Source organism: Patagioenas fasciata, chromosome 3 (genome assembly GCF_037038585.1).
Source record: "Patagioenas fasciata isolate bPatFas1 chromosome 3, bPatFas1.hap1, whole genome shotgun sequence".
Classification (NCBI taxonomy): domain Eukaryota; kingdom Metazoa; phylum Chordata; class Aves; order Columbiformes; family Columbidae; genus Patagioenas; species Patagioenas fasciata.
Genome location: NC_092522.1, coordinates 68,196,308 through 68,215,696, shown reverse-complemented (window position 1 = coordinate 68,215,696; position 19,389 = coordinate 68,196,308). Strand labels below are relative to the sequence as shown.

Here is a 19,389-nt window from a genome sequence, read left to right as displayed (position 1 = left end):
TAGTTTCCGGAAAACTTTTCCAGCGTCGTTTCTTTGATTTCTTAATATAACTCTTGAACACTGGCAACAGTACTTAGCGTGAGAATTACAGCTGCCAAGGGATTATACCTAAATGATCATCAAAGCACAGTGACAGTGAGTGGCAAAGGCCAAAAGGCCTGGGGTGGGGAGTTAAAGGAAAAAATGTTTTTAGGCAGAGAAAAATAATAATTCACCAAGTAAAAAGAGCACAACTCCAAATGGTTACCAGAGAAACCGAGTGTCTGTTTCAGCCTACTTGAGGAGTTACATGCATAAAATGGTCAATGTAATAGGGGAAGGAACCCTTTCTCTACATTTCAGCACAAACAATGAATTTATAAATAGAAAAGGGCATTTCATATTCACCAAGATGACAAGCCAGCAACAAGGTAACAGTATCACCTTTTAAGAGTGTTTTAGAATGAGTCTGACTTTTCTGAGTAGGATTTTCCTATAAGGTACATTTCTAGCCTGAAAGCTTCTTAACAGACTGTGAACTTTTTTTTAAAGGTACAGCAAATTACTTCAGTTAAGTCTATTTTTAGCTTGATGATGCTAACTTGGTTTCATTAAACAGTATCAACAGTGACAGAAGACTCGGTATTGAGGCAAATTTCCTTAAATTATGCTGAATACTGCTAATATCTAAAATAGAGTAGTCCATCTGCATTCTTTTTAACAATACTTCTCCCAATGATGTCAAATTATGTCTAGAGCAGTAAGGTGAGCATTTAAGATTTGCTTTCACAATTAACTCCTTGTAATTTTGGCTACTGGTGTTCAAACTTTATTTTCCTACTTCTAGCAAGCAGAGGGTTAGCTATTCTTTTGTCCCCTCTGCTCCTCAGCTTTTAGTGAACATATCCAATGTACACTGTTATTTAGAGAACTGAATTAAGGAAAGCAGTGTCTATTTCCAAGAATCATGACTGTTTAATTATCCAACAATAGGAGGACATTTCAGTGCTTGTCCAACTTTTCAACAGCCAACACTGCCATTAACAGAATTTCTCTCAGGCCTGAGCGACTGAATCTTCTTCTACTCCATCTCCCTGGATTGTCTTCTGCTTTTGTTTCTTCCTCAGACAGGCCCACCAAACCACAGCCACTGCCTTCACTTGTGCTCAAAGCCCAGAAGCAGCCCCTGTTATCTTCTATCAACATGCCAACCCACCTTTTCCACGTCAGTTTGTGACAGGGGAGGTGTTTCTTAGTTCTTTGGGTATGATCAAATAAACCAAGTTACCATGCCTCTTTAGTTAAATGAGATTCATCTCTGCCTCCAACCAGCTCCAGGGAAATCTGCCAGCTGCAGGTGTCCTCTGCGTCCTCCATCAAGGGAATCTCAAAAAAATGCTTAGAAGATACAGAATCTGCTTTCTTACTATGAATTTGTTAAGACAAGGTAAAAATCTTCATTTTGTGGCTGTAAAATAGGAATTGCTAATCCCATAATTCCCAGGAGGCACTGAAGTCCCCAGCACATCTAAGAGAGCGAATCTCTTGGGGCTTTGCACAATGCTTGGGGACCCTTTAGATAGAAAGCCCTATTACAACTTCAAATGCTGGTATTACGACTCTCTGCCAAATGCACAAATAAGCACTACAAAAAGACAGGAGAACGCATCTCTGTAATGTCACTGATTGTGACCCATTATCCAAGTATACCCAAGTGCACTGTGCTTCTGCAATCCACTGACTGAAGAAGAGTGCTAGATAATAAACGCTGTTGGAAACCATTGAAAAATCAGCAGGTTGCTGTCACACAACTAACTGTAAGTGAAATCTGATAATGCTACCAAGATAAAACCAACGGGAATGGAAGAAACAGTGTGTGGGAGAGAGATCTGTATAGGTGATAGGGGAAGAAAATGTATCAGTAAACTTAAAAATTTCTCTCTAGCCTTTCAATCTACCAGAAAAGACACATGCTGCAACAATAATTATAGATGATTGTAGCTCTGCAGTTGCCATGTTGTTTCTGTTCTTGTAAACAATAAAACTGCCCAGACACTCAGAACTGATGAATCACAATCTTCAGACCCATGCATGCATGCACACAAACACAGGAATATATCACCAGTTAGACTGGGCTGCTCTCTGATTACAACCCAGGCATATGCTCACCAGTAGAGAGATTAGCCACCACAAGCAGACAGGGCAGGTAAAAATCTGCCTGGGGGCACCTACCCATCAAGTAGCCAGAGTGCTACTCTGCTTTCATGCCCTCTTCTGTTCATATGAACTAAAGTTTCATTGATAGCAGACTGTCAGAGTCCTCAGTGCATTTAATACATTAAACATATCCGCAGCTCTTCCTGTCCATCCTTTTTGTTTGATCTTCTTGACATTTGTGATTTCTATTCCTCTGAGGAGTCAAAATACTTAAGGTACTTTTTGAATAAAGATCAGACACCACCATGAGGGTAGCCCCTGGCCAAGCGACAGCTGGGAAGCTAAATGAATTCTTTTTGTGAGTATCCACTCTGTAAGAAACTGTGGAAATTCCAACGCAAACTCCTTAATGGAGAATAAGAGGGTAGCTGTTATCTGAAATTTTAAGCGGCTGTGGGTTGGACTAGAGGATCTCCAGAGGTCCCTTCCAAGCCCAACCATTCTGTGATTCTCCTGTGAAGAAGTTACTGAACAAACTGCAAAAATAAAACACTAACACATCCCCTCCATTCCCTAAGAGGTTCTAAGAAAAATAAAGGATTAAATATCTCACATACCAACAGTGTTGGGTAACTTTTTAAAACTGCCTTGGTATCTCAGGGCTTGATGGCACAAAAAAGACACTGAATTTTAAGAGAGACATTGGGAAGTCCTTGGTAAAAGAACTGGTAAAGTTGATGTCTGTATCAGGTAAATAGGTAGAAACAATAATAAAGTAATAAAAGGATAGGATTACTCAATCCCTGGATAAATAGAACCTGATTTGGAGAGCCAGCATGGTTTCTGCAAAAGGACATATTCTCTTACAAACATCTGAAGTGACCAAACAAAGATCATAAGAACAGTTTTCCCAGTTTCCGCTTGACCTCCAAGTCAGTGGCTCTAAGCATCTGGCTTGACAACAGTAGAAAGTCATGAAGGGAATGAAGGAAGACCAAAATAGGGGTGAACTGCAAATTTTTAGTTAAAACATTATTTAACGGAAAATGTCAATTTGCCAAAGCCAATAGCAATTCAAGAGGTTTTTATTAGACATTCTGAAGCCCTACAGGTTGAGTTTCTGGTCAACCCAAACTGCCTCAGCATTTTATCACAAATGAATCTTCACATCACCGTTAGGCTATTGGTTAGTTCTAGTCTAAAATTAACATTAAAATGAGAGGAAAAAAGAGTATTTATGAGCTTTTATGAGATTCAATGAGCTGAGAAAACTATGTCCTCATCATTCCCCAGTCCTGAGTCATTGAGCATTTTCTTGGAATTTAAAGCAAAGGAGATCTCATTTCCCCTCACTCTCACCCTTTGGGATCAACTAATTAACATCTTGAAGCACCTGTACAAATCAGATAAATAGTCTTGCCTCCACTACAGATACATTTGCTATTATATCAATCAGGGCGTAGAGGGCCTATCAGCATTTTCCATATAAACTGGGCTTACAATCTGAAAAGGTAGAAAATTGGGGCAAGAGATCCTCAAAGCAGCAGTACCTTTTCCAGACAGGAAACATTTGTCTCTATTATTTCCTCTTCTTTCTATTTTATCAGCTTGCAGATCCTTTATCCTACTGCCAAAGCTCTATGTGGTTTAACATTCCTGCCAGAGAAGCTGCTGCCTGTTGCACAGTCGTATGATGAGGATGGAGTGTATTTACCTTATCACTCTAATGAGTAAAAGACCTTACAGTGCATTCCCCATTCAGGAAAAAAATCTAGATATTGCTTTCTTAAAACACTACATGAAGCTCCTCGAGGCAAAACATTCATAGTAACTATTTTAAATCATCGAGCAATGCAGGGTTAAAAACTCTTTCCTTGGTCTTACATAGTTGCATGTGTAAATTAGCATTTGTTGATGCCAGTGTCAGGGTTAAGCATAAGGTTTTCTGGATATGTTACAGTATAAGGAAAAACATGAAGGGCTGTCCGCCTTTCTCCTTTCTGAGGAGAGAAAAAAAATCGTTTCATGTCAGCAGATGGCTACAACTCATTACTGTGTAAATGTACAGCATGGAAAGTGGAATGGTAAATTAATTAGCATTTGTCAGGAATCCATAACAGAGAATGATATGTGCTCATGCCATTTTATTTCATGTCACATTAACTGAGTACTGCATAACTGACTAAATGCGTTAAACTAACCATAACTCTTGCAAGTAGTAGCAGACAAGCTGAAAATTTCTCTCACACAGAGATGTTATTTCCCTTCAGTGTGACAAAGGACGTAGCTGTGCACACACACACGCACCTCTCTGGCATTACTTACTAACTTACCATACTGTTCATTTCACTGTAAGTTATTTTCACCCAAGGCTACATTAGGCCTTAGCCCAATAAGTTCCTGATTTAACCATCAGCTCCTCTCCCTGGCGTTGGCTGCACAGAGGAGCTCTCTTTCTCCAGGGAGCAGTCAGGGGGTGATGATTTGCTTTGCTATGAGGGAATCTCACAGGGAAAACCTACGTGAAATGTCTGTCACATCTTTGGTGAATAACTTTAAATTATGAAGGTTATTAGGGAAAGCAACATGGCCCCTTTTCATGTGGATCGGAGTTTTTTACAGCTCTATCAACTCTATGAAAACCTGGGATTTTTTCAAGTGTGTCCAATAAGGACCTTGAAACTGAGATACGGCAAAATCCTTAGATATCCTGAAAAGCAACTAAGGCATCATGGCTCAAGTCATTTTTATGGCACACAAGTGAGCAAAAATAGGTAACATCTTAAAAAGCACTTTGATTTGGAAGATGCCACTTTCTTTAATTTGCATAGCTATGTCTCAAGCCTAATATAGCCACATACCTGTGCACATTTAGCCACTGATCATAATGTGGCTTTTGTAGTTGTGCCAGCCAGCACAGCTTATGCACAGAGGTAAGAGAAAGCTGTGGCTGCCCCACTCAGATGTCACCGCACCAGCTCAGCCCTGGCCTGGGTTAACCCAGGTTGGGATGAGGCTTCCCAAGGAGGGGTGCTGGCATCATATCAGATCTTCCTGGCCAGGGCATATCCAGTTCAGCCTCTTGAGTTAGCAGGGCACAGCTGTACATCTTGCCCCTCTAGTCTGCGCTCCATCCTCAATGACTGCTGCAAAGTGCAAAGAGAAAAGCTGCGTTGCACTACAGCTACACAGTGACTCAAAACTGTCTGAGGTACAATAGGGTAGCAATACAAGAGTAGCAGTGATGTTGCAAAGTAATGTCAAGAAGTATTAGCTAACCAAGAGGCAGAAAATGGCATCATACATTTGAAATCGGGCCAGCTAAAAAAAATCAGCTTAGTTTTTACAATTGCTCTGATCACTCTGTGGACCTTTACACAGCAATTTGAGGATCAGTTACAAATTGAGGCACCAGATGAACATCGAGTCTGTCCCAGTTTCTCAAAGCACATCTTGTTGCTTTGTTTGCTGCTAGGTGAAAAATGACCTGTCAGCGAGCAAACACTAATACAGAAAACTGCCATCACAGCTGGGACCGTATGTCACAGGTAAGACAGAAAGCCAGCACTGTGCTACCCCCACACAACTATTCCCAGTGCAACCTTGCTCTGCTTTTCTGTGATATCAGAGCAGCATCGTTTTTCACCACTCACTTATCTACACTGTCTAAATGCTACATTGATTTCCACTTTACTAATCAAGGAGACAAGCACACCAGGAGGCAGCTGTGAGCTGTCCAAGAGATGAGATGGAAAGAGGGTTTGTTTTGCAGTGTTGATTTAAAAAGATAAAGATACCTTTCCATTTCATACACTGCTGCTTGAAGTCTCATGCAGAGAGCATTCATCAGATGGTTTCTAAAGACCTATGCTCTTCTTCCTGCAGGGAAGGATCCTGGAGGACTGGGTTATGCCAGGTACAGGTGAAACAACCCATGCACTGGGACCAGTGGAGAGTAGCTGTTTACAGAGCAGTCACTGGAAACTGGTCTTATTAGACACAGGTGAAGAGTGGGCAACTCCAACAAGAAACTATGCACACACACTGGAATGGGTAATAGAAATCAGCCTCTTTCCAAATTTTTTAGCAAAATTGCTTAATGGAAAAGAATATTTATTAATTTAATAAAACATTCAACATACTTAATAAATTTCTGTTTAACAGAAATCCAAATAAGAACTCTTAAGGAAACTGGCTCTCCGTAAGGTCATATGTCCAGTCGAGGGCAAGCATAACTTTGAATAAAACTCCCTGTTGGTTAAATGGGAAAGGCAGTGGCTAGAAATACTCAGTCCCCACAAGCAGCACAAGTAGCTGAGCCTCATTCTCTATGAGCTTGTACCCTTTTCTGCTGGACCCCTCACCACTGTAACAGCTTCACTCTTGGACACAGATCCCTTGTGGTGCCCTTATGGGGCGAGTGGCTACCTGTGCTGGGGTGGTGTGGCTGGCAGGTACCGGGGCCATGGTGAGTGACTGAACACATGGGAGCTGAACTCTGCTCTCCTGCCCTTCTGTTTGGGCTCTGACGGCAGTTCTGCTACGAATTTTCACATTACTGGTAAGTATCTTGCTTTGAGTTTTCTCTTAACTGTGTTTGAAGTTGGCTAAGAGTTATTAGGGAGGTTGAACACTGTAATTTCACGAACTCATTTTATTGGGAAAAGGGGAAAAAAAGTAGAATTGTAAGCAACACATCTGAAGCCATGAATACAGAATATGGACACTATCAACTCCTTTTACCATAGAAAAAGTTGTGGTTAAAGGACGAGGAACAATTGGATTTTTTGGTCATTCTTTTAAAATCATACTGGAAGCAAGAGATCTCTTCATAGCAGCCCATATCTAGATGGTTTAAATAATACTGTGTAGGAAGTGTTACTGCTCAATAAATCTTTTTGTTTGTACTCAGAAAGAAGGCTCATCCACTGGTACCACCAACAGATGCTTCTGCAGAGGTATATTAATACTCACCTGTACAGGTGATTAACAACAAAACAAAAATTTAAGTAACTTGTACTGGACAGAAACACTTTGAAAATGAAGCAGCATTGAAGAGGGCTAGAAGTTGGCCAAGCAGCTTTTTATTTCACTGATGCTAATTTTTCTTGAATCTTAAGCATAATATCCACGGGACTAGAAACTCATTATATTCACACCAAAGCTCAACTAGTCAGGCCTAGTTATAGGTAAGAGCAATAAATGCAAGGCGATAAGAATGCAAAGATTGTTCAAACAGATAGAGAATTGGAATACAAATAAGCTATTTATCATGGTTTATGCAAAATAGCTGTTACTTCGTTAATGAGATTACAAGTTTGTTTGATAAAGCAACCACAGCTTCAATACACTTATATGTCCTAAGGCACTTGAATTAGTAACACACAATGTGCTCATTAAAAAGTAATCACTTTTCTATATCAATAAAGCACACGAGTAACGAATTAGGAATTGCTGCAGGGATCTTAAAAGTCACATCCACAGGGGAGTCACTGCCTGCAGTGCTGCTGGTGAGGGAAAGGGCATTCGGCAACAGAGCCTCTTCCATCTGCGGCCCCACTTTGGGGAAGGGGCTCCATCCTGAAGGGCTGCTCATCACCACCTCTGTCCGACTTACAGGCTGTGCAAAGGCCCCTGGTGGATGCCCACACAATAAATTCAATCAGAAAACAAATCTGGGTTAAAAATAGTCTAGCTAATACCTTTCCCTCAAAGCACAGAAACAGCTTATGCAGCTTTTCAGAAGGATCAATAACTTTAACCTATTTACCACGTGAAGACACAAATACTTGTACTAGAAAAGCAACAAAGTAGAAAACAGACAAAGTAGGAGTGAGAATAAAAAAAAAGCCACAAAGGATAAATTTATATAAAGCCACTACTTGTAAAATGTGCAGATGATCAAAGGCTTGATTCTAAGTAACAAGCAGAAAACAGCAGTTAGGCTGTAAGATCTGGATCATTTGTGAGAAGCTGGGGTTATTACAGGAAAAAGCACTGCAGCATTTCCAAAGCAACATTCTACATATGGAAACAAGATTAACAGGTCATCCCTAAAGACTGTCCTAGGAATCCACAGTCCTGAAGATGACTGAGAGCCAGAGCAGGTACAAAATGCAGCAAGTGCCTCTGAACGCAATCATAGATTACAAGCCCTTCTAATAAGTAAACAGCAGAACAGCAAGCAGGGGAAAAATCAACACAACATTACCTCTAGAAATTTCACAGGTGACACTTATGAGATTCAGCTTCTGGTATGCCCACATTCCAAAATCTTTAAAAACGGGAGAACAAGGAGAAAACCTGCAAGGTTGTTTCAAGGATGGGCAAAAAAAATGCTTACTATAAGGAATTTATAAGACCAGAGTGTGTAGTTTAACAAAAAAAGAGACTGAGAAATGACATTGCAAGGCATGAGTATTTTGATGGGGAAAAAAAATATCAGGTCCCCACTGAGGAAAGGGCAAGCAGAACAAGTGGCTGGAAGAAGTGTGACAAGTCCTAAACCAGACACAAGGCGAGTGCTTTACATCACGAAAAGCTGTAAAAAGGGACAATTCTTCATCTCTTCATGTTTTCAAAACAAGGCTAGATGCCTTAAAAAAAAAAAAAAAAAATCACAGAATGGTTGGGGTTGGAAGGGACCTAAAAAGTCATCTAGTTCCAACCCCCCTGCCATGGGACACCTTCCACTAGATCAGGTTGCTCAGAGCCCCGTCCAATCTGGCCTTAAACACTTTCAGGGATGGGGCATACACGGCTCCTCTGGGCAGCCTGTTCCAGTGCCTCACCACCCTCATAGTGAAGAATTTCTTCCTTATATCTAATCTAAATGTACCCTCTTTCAGTTTAAAGCCATCAACCCTTGTCCTATCACTACATGTCATTGTAAAAAGACCCTCTCCAGTTTTCTTGTAGCCCCCTTTAGGTACTGGAAGGTGGCAATAAGGTCTCCCCGGAGCCTTCTCCAGGCTGAACAACCCCAAATCTCTCAGCCTGTCAATATAGGAGAGGTGCTCCAGCCAATTAAATCAATTCAATCAATTTATTGGATTCTGCAAAGGACATGGAAGGAAATTAAATTGCCTGTAATAATAAAGATATCGAATTACCTGATCTAATGTCCTTTATTGAATTTACATTGAACAGGAAAATAAAGGATTTTGGTGTTGCAGCAAGAAGATCCAAGAGAAAGATGAGATCTAAATGCTCATTTATCATTTACATTTAATAATATTATTACACTTTTCAGGAAGCCTTTTAGCTTGATTGCTCAGGGAAACAAACTTTTTCCATTCAAAATGTGTCTTCTGAACAGTGGACTCAGATTACCAACACCCCTCCTGTGCCAGGGGATGCCTGTGGGAATATCCATCCCTGTGGGGACAGTTTTGACCCTGGCTCAGTGACAAACAGGAGTCTGCTCCTGACCTGCTGGTCTGTGCTGGAAGTCTCTGTCCTTACTGAGCCCAGATCTAACCACCTCCTACTTTCCAGCATAATTAGAGAAATATTGTTTTGTTTGTTTGTTTTATTTTAAGTTCAGTCTTACAGCAACCTTTTCAGTGTTTTCCCTGAGAAAACTCACCTCTACCAGTTCAGCTGCCAGGCACACTGGCAATTCACCTGTACAGAATGTGTACATCTGGGTTAGTGCCCAAAAGGCTCTCAAACGCCTGCAATAACTGGGCTGTTTTTTGTTTACTATAGTTTAGTCTTCACAGGCACATCTTACTTCTTCCCCTCACTTCCAATAGGTCTTTTTTTTTTTATATTCCTTAGTAAAGCCATCTAGAAATTTTAAGATAAAGTTTTCCTTTGGAAACTCTGAATCAAAATATTCAACAAGAATGTGTTGCTTAACACACACACAAAAAATGAGAAGCAATTCTTTCCAACAAGGTAGGCTTGATGTTCACCATTTCTAATGTTAGTTGGCAGGTTTTGGAAATAGAAGTAATTTGAATTTTGAATGAACTCATTTGTGTTCATATTTTATGTAAATAAAATTATATAGCTGAAATAAGAGTTTTAGTGGCTTTAAAATTAATGTTCCTTAAATTCTATTTCACAGAAAATTAAGTTTCTGATTCAAGCCAACATGGAGATTTTGAAATGGCCAGAAAGGGAGCTTTTGGCAGGTCCAACCTGTGCCACAGGGCTGGCAGCGCTGGGGGGTGCCGAGCAATTGGTTTCTTCTTTCTGAATCATGAGAAGTCACTGACATTTTTGTGAAGCTCATGAATCCATCTATTTTCCCAAATACACCCAAGCTTCATGGATCATCCAGGAAACAATATGTTCCTGCATTACTAATCCATGCCTTGCCCAAATTTCCCAGTTTTCTTTTGTTCGTGGTGGAAGTAATTGCTCAGCAGAGACAGGCAGGGCACTGCCACTGCAGACTGGAGCTTGCCAGGGGGCAGAAACCCAGCTCCCCTCAGTTTTACTCACACCCATCGCCATCCCAGACAACCCAGGTAGAACGTGAACTGCCCTCAGTGTGAATATATGCTTAACCTTGTTTCCACCTGCATTTGTCCTGCTTCAATACGGAAACCTGCTTCACATGCCTGCCGCACTGAACAGCCATCAGCCAAGTTTTGTTTGTGTCTCTGCTTGTGCTCAGACCTGACACCTGCCATTTCACAAGGAGATTGTACAAATGTGGAGGTTGGAGAGTTTTCTTATTCTTCCTCGCCAGAAACGAACCACGTTCAATCTGTCTGCCCGACGTCCATCAGCTGTCTGGCCGCACGACAGCCAGGTGTGACAAGCAAGGCAGTGACACACTTCATCTTCTCCCCTGACTCGCACTTGACAGCAACAACTAATATCTCAAGTGCGCAAGGAAAACCAATTAAAAAATCCAGGTGACTGTTTTGCCCTTGTATGCAGGTATTTAGTTCCCATTAACATCACTGTGAGGCATGCACACGTCTCAAAGAGAAATACTCCCCTGGCTCATTTTGTAATGTCACAGTGCTTGGAATTTGGTCACAGACTTTACTCTTGCAGATCGAGTATCCAATTGCTTGAGATTTTTTTAAGAACACCAGTTGTGAAGGAATTATTAAAAAGATCTAGAAGAGGGTTCATCAAAATATTGCACCTGTTTTGCAGACTGGAACACTAACTTTCATGGTAGCCTAACAAAAAAAAAAAATCCTAATTAACTTTTTATGTGCAAAAACAAAAGTTTAAGGAATTTATTGATCACAGCTCACAGGTATCTATGCAAGGAAAGAATTATCTGGCAACAGATGGGCCTATAATAATATTAATAACCTCGCCACCTGGGTTTTAATCCATGCTTTTCATCAGCAGATCATAAAGCACTTTGTGAATGAGGTCAAATATCTAGTGGGATAAGGCAGAATGAGATGTAATGGCTAGAAGCTGAAGCCAAATGAATACAAGCAAGAAATAAGGCACACTCCATTTGTTCTTTTATCAATCACAACAGCAGATGATTAACAAAACCAGGAATTTGCCTGCAAACATGATTTTCTCCATCACTTCTTGTCACAAAGGGAGGACCTCATGCCAAATATCTTATAGTTCAAATAAAATTACAAACTTAAAATAATTAGATGAGGTGGTTTGCCTTTCAAACACAGAAGGTAAAGAAAACAAGTTGAACATAGAAATACCTCTTTCCCCTGAAAATCTACAAATCCACCGCATGTCCCATTAGCTCCAGCCTACCCACCTACCCAATTAGTCAAACAAATCCTGAAGTATGTACTTTCTGGATGCCCAGAGAGAACTGCTGTCAAAATGCTAGTTTTCACTCATGGTCCCATTTTAGGTCTGGCAGGTATTAAACAAATAAAATCCTTACTGTCTTGCAAATGCATATAAAATGAGTCAGATTTTTTGTTGTTGTTGTTCAGGTCATAATTAGCTGCTGAACCCACAAAACCACAATGTTTAATGTTACCTGATGCCTTCGTTAGGAATCAGATTTGATAAGCCAAAGACTTAACGTTCAGGTAGACTAACCTGATCTCCAGCAACCTGAAACATGTCTTTACTGGAATAAAAGCACACAGGCAGGTCAAACAGCAAGATTCTGCATTGGCCCCAAGTGAAGTTAATGCAACCTGCATGCAATAGCACTAACAAGATGTCAAGTCTACTCACCGGATGTTTTTAGAAACCTAAAGGTATAGGGAAGGGCTATATAATGCCTAATCTTACTTTTAAACCAACCAATCCATGTATCCTAGACACAGTTGTACCATAGGCTGGTGACCAGACTGGAAAACACACTGGTCAGATTATACTCGCTTGAACATTTTAAAGGTTCTTCAATTCTTCAGCACATTTGGCTAACAAAATCACATATTTTCAACCTCACTAAAAAAAATAAACCTTCCTAAATTTCACTGTTGTGCAGCTGCTCTTTGGAAAAAAATGCCATTGGTACAGCATCCACTGCTTGCCTCAATGGTCTGACCTGAAAAGTCTTCAAAGCAGAGACGACACATATGCCTGTGTGCTCAATTTGATTGTATAACAGGGTCTTCACCCTGAGTGAGCATTTTACATCTATTGTGAAATTAATAATATAACTAGAAAGAAGGTGCTTATTATTCAGAATGCCCTGTGCAACATTAGCAGATGACAGAACCCATGTTACTCAAAAGGCAGCAGCCTTACATATTGAGCCCTGCCCAGCCAAACATATCCAAAGGTTTCGAAGCCCTACATTACGCTTTTAAACTTTGTGGTTGAGTAACTCTGCAAGTGAACTCCAGTCCTACTAGGAATCACAGGCCTACACAAACAAACCAAAGTCCAAAAAGAGATAATAGCCTGAGCAAAGGGCAGGATGTGAATGCAGGGGAAAAAAAAGCAAGAAACCAGGATAAACACGATCCACACTTAGAGATCTGAAGGATCTTGTTCAGCACAGTCAGGAAAATGAGCATGCATTACTATTTTTTGGTGTTTATGAATGAGTTGCCTGGATTTGTTCTCTTTGCTTGGATCTTTATGCCTGTGACTTTACTCCTCCTGCTACTAATTGCCTACTTCAGGATCAAACTGTCAGAAGGTGAGTGAGCACTTGGGGGAAACAAGTGGGTAGGCAGACAAAACTTCTCGTTCAACAGTCTACCATCAGGCTTGCACCATTAACTAAACTGAAGAGAACAATGATCATAAACAATTTGCTAAAGCTGTACTGCATTTTAGGCCATTTTCTATTTGAAAAATGTTACAAGAATCTGTTTAGAATTTGGATTGAACTCCGTAGCTTTACATGCCACACTATAGAAGAGGAAGCCAAAATGGACAAAAAGAGTAGGTTGGCTAATATACAAGTCATTTTCCTCTGTTCTTTCACCTTGCAAGTCTTCACTGAAACAAGCTACAGCAGTTACACCCTGTGACTCGGTGATGGTTGAGTACGTGTCTGTGTTCTTTCAAAGATACGTATTTGCTTTTACTTTGTACCTAAAAGCACGTTTGTCATGCTACTTTTTAAATTTAAAAATCAGCTTGTACTTCAAAAATCTATCTTCAGAGTAAAACCAAACTGAGAACAGCCCCACCCAAATAAATGCAGAGTCAGCGCAATGCACCTGAGTATTGTAACATGAAGCTGCTGACAGAGCCTGACGGGTCCAACACAGAAGACACTGGGCTACAACCATAGCAGACAGAGAGTTTCTCATAGAAGTGAAACCCCTGTATGTCAGACCATCCAGTTTTAATGGGATTATTTTGTACCTTCCAGGTTTGGGTCCCAGCCACAGGCTGAATCTGAGATGCAGATTAAGCCATGTGCTGCTCCTGTCTCAGTCCTCCAGCTGCCAAGCCCAGCCTGGCGCATGTTCAGATCAGAGTCCTCAATTTTTCTTTCCTTCAGTCCTTCCAATACATGCGTTTGTAGACACTGGACTAAGCTTGTTCCTCAAATCAGCTGCCTTTTGAACCTTTTCTCCATAGGAACTGTTGGGGCAGCTAAAACAATATCCTATATTTCCTCCATAAACTCCAGATGCTTCTTGGTACAGCTTAGTGAGAACCCCCTGCCTGGGACAACAGGTCACAACGCACATGGCTACAGGTTTTGGCTCTAGCAGCCCACCCATGGTCTCAAAAGCAGAGTCTTGGGCAGGGCAGGCAGGACAATTCCAACCACAGGCCTTATCAGCAGATAAGCAGAGACATTAACTCAGAGCTGGCCCAAGGTGCATCAGCCCCACAGGAGAAGGCAAGATTTAACCACCAGTGCAAGGCAGGGGAAGAACCCTTACCTAGATGCTGAATCATCTGTAATTTGTACATTCATTAAGCTCACTCTGCCCTGCAGCCTTCTGAAATCTTGAACACCGGGTAATTTAACACAATTCTAAAAGTAAGAAAGGTCACACATACTCAGAAATGTAGAATGAATTCACTTTCTACTTTGTATGACATCTCCAGACATTTAGACCCAAGGCTTTGAATGAGGGGAAGGGTGTTTGTTTGCATACAAGCATATACCACAAGTTGCCTTTAGGCTGCTAAAACTCAAACATTTCCTGTTCAAGATGTGCTTTTCAGATGCTGAATTAATCAGCTAGGGAAGCTTGTTCCGCATGCCAAACCCTTTGGTTATAAATTAACCTTAGATCAAATTGCTGACAGTTTTTCACACACTAGAAAACAACCATCAAACAATGGTGTGGTGCCAAAACATTACACAATTCAATATCTATGAGGGAATAGCAAGGTTAAGTATTGAGTTCTTTCTTGAAAAAAGGTTGAAATGAAAGCTAACAGAATTATTGCTTTGGAGTTCAGATAAAAGTGAGGATTCTCCCTTAGAGCAATAGTCATCTCCGTGTCCATCTGCGGTAGTTAGGCATTATTATTACGAAATGATACCGAAATACTACTGACTTATTCTTAGCTGGTGATGCTCTGGTTTTTCTATTCCAGCTTCCCTTAAGCCAAAAGAACCCACCTGAAAAACCCTACAGATGTTCACATTCACGCTGCATGAACAACTGCTGAACCCAACTGGCCTGACCTATTTCACTGTGCCCATATCGTTCTTTGTTACACTTTCTGCAGGTCTGAAAATAATACGCAGAACAAGACATTAAATCCTCCTTCTCTTACAGCACAGAATTTTTAACTTTGGATTTGTAGTGAGTTTAAGTAATGATTTTCTAAATTTTCTGAGATTAGCAATCAAGGCTTTAAGAGAGAGGTAAATGAAGTAGTTGTCAGACCAATCTGCCAAAACAATATTGCTTCTGTACCCTTGCCTTTCATAACTGAGAAGGGTGCTTGAAAGGAATCACCTGGCTGCTCAGTGCCCCAGGGAAATTTGCAGCTCACAGGTGTTCTGGTTGGGATTCTCAAGACCATGTGAGACGAATTCCTGTCTGCTTAATATTTTGGGCATCGCAGCTCCAGCTCTACCTCCAAGCACTTCTTTTGCTTAATCTGAGACTGCCAGAGTCCAAACTACAACTTAGGCCTCCAGCCAGCTCACACAAATCACTAGGAGCAGCTCTCTGCACAGGCAGGTGGGGCCAGCTTCAGCTTGAGACCATCAGGTGAGCAAAACAACTAACCATAGATAAGTCTGAGAACAGACTCATTTAAACGTGCACGCTTCCTCTCTGGCAAAACCTCAGAAATTCAGCAGGCTTTTGGTACCAGTGACAATTTCTTTGGATTGCTTTAAAACAAACAAACAAATTTGCATGACTAAAAGCAAGGCTGCCTTGTTTCATTGTCAAATAAGCATTACATTTTTTCTCTGTGCAGCAAGAGAGAGGATCCATGTAAATATACTAAACTCCACCTTAGTATCATACCTTCAAATTCCTTAAAAATAAAAATAAACCCATCAAACAAAAGAGCATACCTTTCTCGTGAACAACTAGCAATAACAAGGGAAGCAAGTATCCTGTGACAAAGCGTTTTATACTAATGGAGCTTTTTTTAAATTTTCTTCTGCCCTTTTTTTTCCTTCTCTCTTTCCCCATCACACTCCAACTATTGTCCAGGCCTCTGTCCACACTATCCTGTTCTGAAGATGACAGGTTATGGTGGCAGAGATAGTTTTTCTGTTCTGTTCGTAGCACAGGTGGCATTGGGAAGATCAGGACAATTTGAGGCTCTCATGGGGCTGCCACAGTAAAGGAGAAGGCAAACTGCCAGTACAAGCTAACTGCTCTTCTTGCTGTTGTTTAAGGATTTTATTCTGATTGAAAGTTGGTGGGGGCAAATGAGAATAGAGTATTTCTGTTGCTGTCAATAGTTTGTGTCAGTGCTTCACTGGGTGCAGGCCCAGTCCTTATCTCACACTCAGAAGACTTTCTTCCAGAAGAATGGGCAAACTGGTACTTACGTGCCACCTCCTTTTATTTATAAAAATTCACCATGGGAAATTAGTCCATTCTTACGTAATTCTGTGGGGTTTGTTTTATTTTTCAGTTAATGAGGAACTGGCCATGGCAGAAGACACCGAAGAGGTGATCCTGAATTACTATAGCCAGTGGCAGAAACCCAGGAGATCTGGGAAGACAGAGAACAAATGCAAGAGCTCAAGACATTCAAGGGAGTCTCACATCTCAGGAAACAAACTTAAACTTGTACTAAGTGCTCAGCTCTGCAGGCTTAAAAATAACTAGCTGTATATAAATACTACAGAGGAAAACAAAAGGAAGAGAAGAAATCAGTGCTGTGTCATACAAATGAAACAGCTGCTGCCATTCAAAAAGGTCTTGCAATAGTTTTGCTTTCTCACATGAAGCCAAGTAAGTACTTTATGTGACATACTGGACACCAGAGACTACCTGCAATGTCCTGTATCAGTTCCCTTACACGACACAGAATTTGGGGGGGAAGAGAAAACATCTTGTTCACTAGCCCTTCCTTAGCCCACTGAGAAGAAAGCCCTGTAACAAGCTCCTGAGAGAGCTGAGCTGGCATATACAGGGAAGGCAGCCTCATTAAACTGAAGATACATAAATAGAAAGTTCATATCAAGCACCAGTATCTAGGAAAATGAGAAAGGTGATGAAGAGGAACTGACTTTTTTTATTAGTTTGTACACTTTGGGAAAGATCGTACGTTTTGTGAAGTATGGTTTCCATAGAATCTGGAAGCAAAATATAACAGCGCTGGGAAACAAAAGGACTTCTGTCTGCGGACTCACCGTGTCGAATTTTGAAAACATACAACCACTAAACCAGTACTCTGTAAAGCAATTATTATTCTAGTTTAATGACAAACAGATGTTTTTTCAAATTAAAAAAAAAAAATTATGAAATCTTTGTGTGTCATGTCACACAAAAAACCCCTGTTTTTTTCCCCTATTATTTAATACATCTCAGATCAGCTGTGGCAGATGGCCCAAAAAAACACAACTCGCATTGTTTGAAAGCACTATTGCCTTTTGGATTCTCTGTTTCTAATGCTCAAGTTTAAACCCAAGTTGATGAAGAATGACAAGTCACTATCATTATTGTCCCTGATATCTACTGTCCCTATCTGCTAGCAACTGCTGTCTGCAATTACCTTTCATTACAGCTGTTTGTCATTACCCACCCTGCAAGAACAGAGTGGATAATGCCTTGTCTGAGATTATGTGTGGCTTTGCACAATTTCAGTTCTCATAGACTTTTAATAACTCCTTTGATACATTTTATGAGAACACTAATGAGGCCATGACCACAGGTTTAAGAATCCCTGTAGTTTATCAAAGTCTAGGAGAAGATACGAGTCAAACATCAAGTACCTTTACTATATATAACAGTCCTCTAACACACTTTAATTAATCATCCTATTTTTAAAAACATATAATTCATCACACTGGTTTGCATCTGTATAGACATAGACAGGGGGATCCTCAGTAAGTGTGCAGATGACACCAAGCTGAGTGGTGTGGTTGACACGCTTGAGGGACAGGATGCTATTCAGAGGGACCTGGACAAGCTTGAGAAGTGGGCCCATGCAAACCTCATGAGGTTCAAAAAGGCCAAGTGCAAGGTCCTGCACCTGAGTCAGGGCAACCCTCAGTATCAGTACAGGCTGGGGCATGAACAGATTGAGAGCAGCCCTGTGGGGAACGACTTTGGGGACTTTGGGGTACTGGCAGATGAAAAATTGGACATGACCTTGCAATGTGTGCTCTCAGACCAGAAAGCCAACTGTATCCTGGGCTGCATCAAAAGAAATGTGACTAGCAGGTCAAGAGAGGTGATTCTGCCCCTCTGTTCTGCTCTGGTGAGACCCCACCTGGAGTACTGTGTCTAGCTCCAGAGCCTCCAACATAAAGAGGACATTGACCTGTTGGGGAAAGTCCAGAGAGGACCCCAAAAATGATCAGAGGGCTGGAACAGCTCTCCTATCAGAAAAGGCTTAGAGAGTTGGGGTTGTTCAGCCTGGAGAAGGCTTCACAGACACCTTATTGCGGCCTTTCAGTGCTTAAAAGGGGTCTATAAGTAAGAGGGGGATAAACCTTTTAACAGTGCCTGTTCTGACAGGACAAGAGGTAATGGTTTTAAACTAAATGAGGAGATATTCAGGCTAGACATGAGCAAGAAATTTTTACAATGAGGGTGGTAAAATTCTGTCACAGGTTGCCCAGAGAGGTGGTAGATGCCCCATCTCTGGAGACATTCAAGGTCAGGCTGGACAGGGCTCTGAGCAACCTGAGCTAGTTGCAGATGTTCCTGCTCATTGTAGGCAGGTTGGACTCCAGGACCTTTCTAGTCCCTTCCAACCCAAAGCATTCCATGATGCTATGACTCTGTGCAAGTAACATATGATACATTGCACTGAACAGGTGAAGAGCCAATTATTTATTATATGGAAAGAGTCAGCTGTACATTTGTATAGAAAGAGTAAATATGCTCCACTTGTGATCATGCCAAAGTACTTTCCCAGTATCTCGCACACAAAAGGAAAAATATATTTTTCTTCTGATTTTGCTCTTTGCATAAACTTGTTCTTTCCAGTAAGAATTAAGTGTACACTCCTCTAGTCCTTAAACCTCACACCACAAATATCATTTGACTAGAAACAAACATGATGTGTTTCAGACAGCAAAAGGAAAGTAGTACTTCAAAGGCAGCTCTCAAATGGGAAATTATGATACGTCCTTATCACCCAGCTCAAGAAGACCTTACATCCATGGTTACTCAGGACACTGGGGAGCCCCAGCTCCCTGACTCCCTCTCACACCTGGACTTTCACATTGCCTGGCATTGCCTTGCCGAAGTAGCATACAATTTC

At 41.0% G+C, this 19,389-nt stretch overlaps 1 protein-coding gene across 1 annotated transcript; it reads left to right on the top strand.

Annotated features, from left to right (window-relative positions):
- Positions 1–12,956: 12,956 nt before the first annotated feature.
- On the top strand, positions 12,957–17,422 carry SMLR1 (small leucine rich protein 1). The gene is made up of 2 exons (XM_065835628.2): positions 12,957–13,198; positions 16,585–17,422. The coding sequence occupies exons 1-2, from the start codon at positions 13,066–13,068 to the stop codon at positions 16,779–16,781; spliced, it is 330 nt and encodes a 109-aa protein (XP_065691700.1). The 5' UTR covers positions 12,957–13,065; the 3' UTR covers positions 16,782–17,422.
- Positions 17,423–19,389: the final 1,967 nt, after the last annotated feature.